Raw genomic sequence first — 2,128 nt, forward strand, 5'->3', positions numbered from 1 at the left:
TTCGGATAAAAATTTGCTAGGCATCATCCCCAAATTATAAGTTGGGGGACGATGCGGATGTGTGCCGCATCGCCCTTCCGACACGCGCCCATGGAAGGAAAAAAAAAAAATGGCGCCCTGTGTTTATATAGAGAGAGAGAGTGAGAGAGAGAGAGAGAGCAGAGGGAGGGAGGAGAGTGATCGTCGGATGGGTCAGGCGGCGCCCATCTGTATCATCTAGTTTGGAGACCATGCCCAGCAACTTTTTGTCCAACTTACTCATCAAAACAGCATAAACTTACAAAATTAAATACAAACAGTTGGCTACTAAATATATATTAGGCAGCCAGTGGAACTGATAATAATGCAACAAAAATACAAATGAAAACAGCAAGCCCTACTCGATCATACAGATAATCTTCGCACGAGCATCGCCCGATTTATTACATAGCTTATAAGGTACGTAGCACACAGGGCACTTCATTGCATGCTAAATCGCAGCTTCGATAACCCTTACATGGAGCTGACACGATCATCCGAACCCATGTCAGAGGGTTCTGTAATGCGCGGTGACGAAACAAGAGTCGGGTAAATACCATAGCTAGCCAGACCACATAATCCAGGATATGCCGTGTCTCTTAACATCCTCACGTATCCATTTTCTCCCCACCTGTTGCCCCATGAATTCTTTATTATCCAATACTTGTCTCCGGTGCTGCTGTCCTGCCCGTAACCTACGACGGTAACGGCATGGAAAATATTTGTCCCACAAGGTCCTTTAAAGATACCGCCATTGTAGTAATTGAAGTAATAAGAGCTAGCATCAATAGCAATAACTGTCGGCTGGTTCGCCACAGCATACATGATCGCGCGTTCATCGTAGCTAGGTTGTACATATTGATAGCCGGTAATATAAGCTGCATTCGGTTTGTTATTTCTGCAAGTGCCTTTGTATCCTACATAGGGATAGTTCGCCTCCGTCGTCACGCCCTTGTTAGCGATGATAAATTCGTAGGCTTTGTGTACCCAACCAGATGTGCACGCGTTGCTAACAGTACAATCTAAAACTTCTTGCTCCGATAGAGATATTAGTTGCCCTGTTTTAATCTTGTAGATGCCTTCTACCGTCGCGATTGAAGAGAATGCCCAGCAAGAACCTATTTCAAAACATATATTCAAGTTAGCACAACTCGTACAAGCAAAAGTTACGTAGATTGTTAATTAAGATGTAAGAAGAACATTCAAACAAGTATGGACAAGGTCAAACAGATGATTACTGTGTTACTTTATGCTTACTTGAGTGAAAATGATTAATGTTGTCATACTTCTTGTCGGAAATTAATTTTTCTAAAAACTTAATTAAACTACTGAAGAACGATTTCTAATTATTAAGAATTAATACTTCTTATTATGTCTAATCTACAAATGTACATATAGTAGGTGATAACATGTGTTCGTACACTTTTAGCTAGTCTGAGACATGAACTTTGCATTCAAATGCGGTGGAGGTTTGGTTCTTTTGTCCACATAAATGGCTAATGGAATGGTGAGATTTGGGCCCAAGGCATCCTATTCTCATGAGGTTAATTAAAAAAATAACATTTATTAAGGTTCAGGCTGCTATAGCTAGAAATTAATGCGCTTTAGTTCTCTAAACTCTACACTTGGTTCTTACCGCAAGTTCCTTGATTCTTGACTGGTGTTACGGCACCGTAATCCCTCCAATCAATGCTTTGAGGTATCGCGGACATGTTTACATCCTCAAACGACACCGATGGCTCTAAATTTGTCATATTTAGAGGGAGAGATAGACCGACATGCTGAGCCACGATTTCATCATTTGTCATGTCAGCGAATTGATTAATGCCCAGAGTATACGAGTTGCCGCCGCGCCTGTTGAAGGCTTCAATGCGGTTCACATTGTCCTTAAAGATCTCAAAACGGCGCATCTTCTCAGCATCGTCACTGTAAACTCGGCCGAAATCGGCCATCCATTCATCAAACCTCTTCATCATCGAATCATCTGCTTCACCGCGAGAAGCCAACGGCGAAGCCCACAGCACAGAAAGAAACAGAAAGAGAAACAATACTTGGAATCTGGAAGCCATAGCTCTGACTTACAAATGCTTTTTTTGCTGAGAGTAAGGCT

At 42.0% G+C, this 2,128-nt stretch overlaps 1 protein-coding gene across 1 annotated transcript; it reads right to left on the reverse strand.

Moving 5' to 3' along the window:
- LOC109710557 (fruit bromelain-like) lies at window positions 255–2,128 on the reverse strand. The gene is made up of 2 exons (XM_020233235.1): window positions 1,655–2,128; window positions 255–1,136 (listed from the first exon to the last, which is right to left on the reverse strand). The coding sequence occupies exons 1-2, from the start codon at window positions 2,085–2,087 to the stop codon at window positions 493–495; spliced, it is 1,077 nt and encodes a 358-aa protein (XP_020088824.1). The 5' UTR covers window positions 2,088–2,128; the 3' UTR covers window positions 255–492.

Source organism: Ananas comosus, linkage group 5, assembly GCF_001540865.1.
Source record: "Ananas comosus cultivar F153 linkage group 5, ASM154086v1, whole genome shotgun sequence".
In the NCBI taxonomy this organism is placed as follows: domain Eukaryota; kingdom Viridiplantae; phylum Streptophyta; class Magnoliopsida; order Poales; family Bromeliaceae; genus Ananas; species Ananas comosus.

Coding starts and splice junctions, on each gene's coding strand:
- LOC109710557 (XM_020233235.1), bottom strand. CDS start 2,087: ATGGCTTCCAGATTCCAAGTATTGTTTCTCTTTCTGTTTCTTTCTGTG. Junction 1,137..1,654: donor CAAGAATCAAGGAACTTGCG/GTAAGAACCAAG, acceptor GTTTTGAAATAG/GTTCTTGCTGGGCATTCTCT.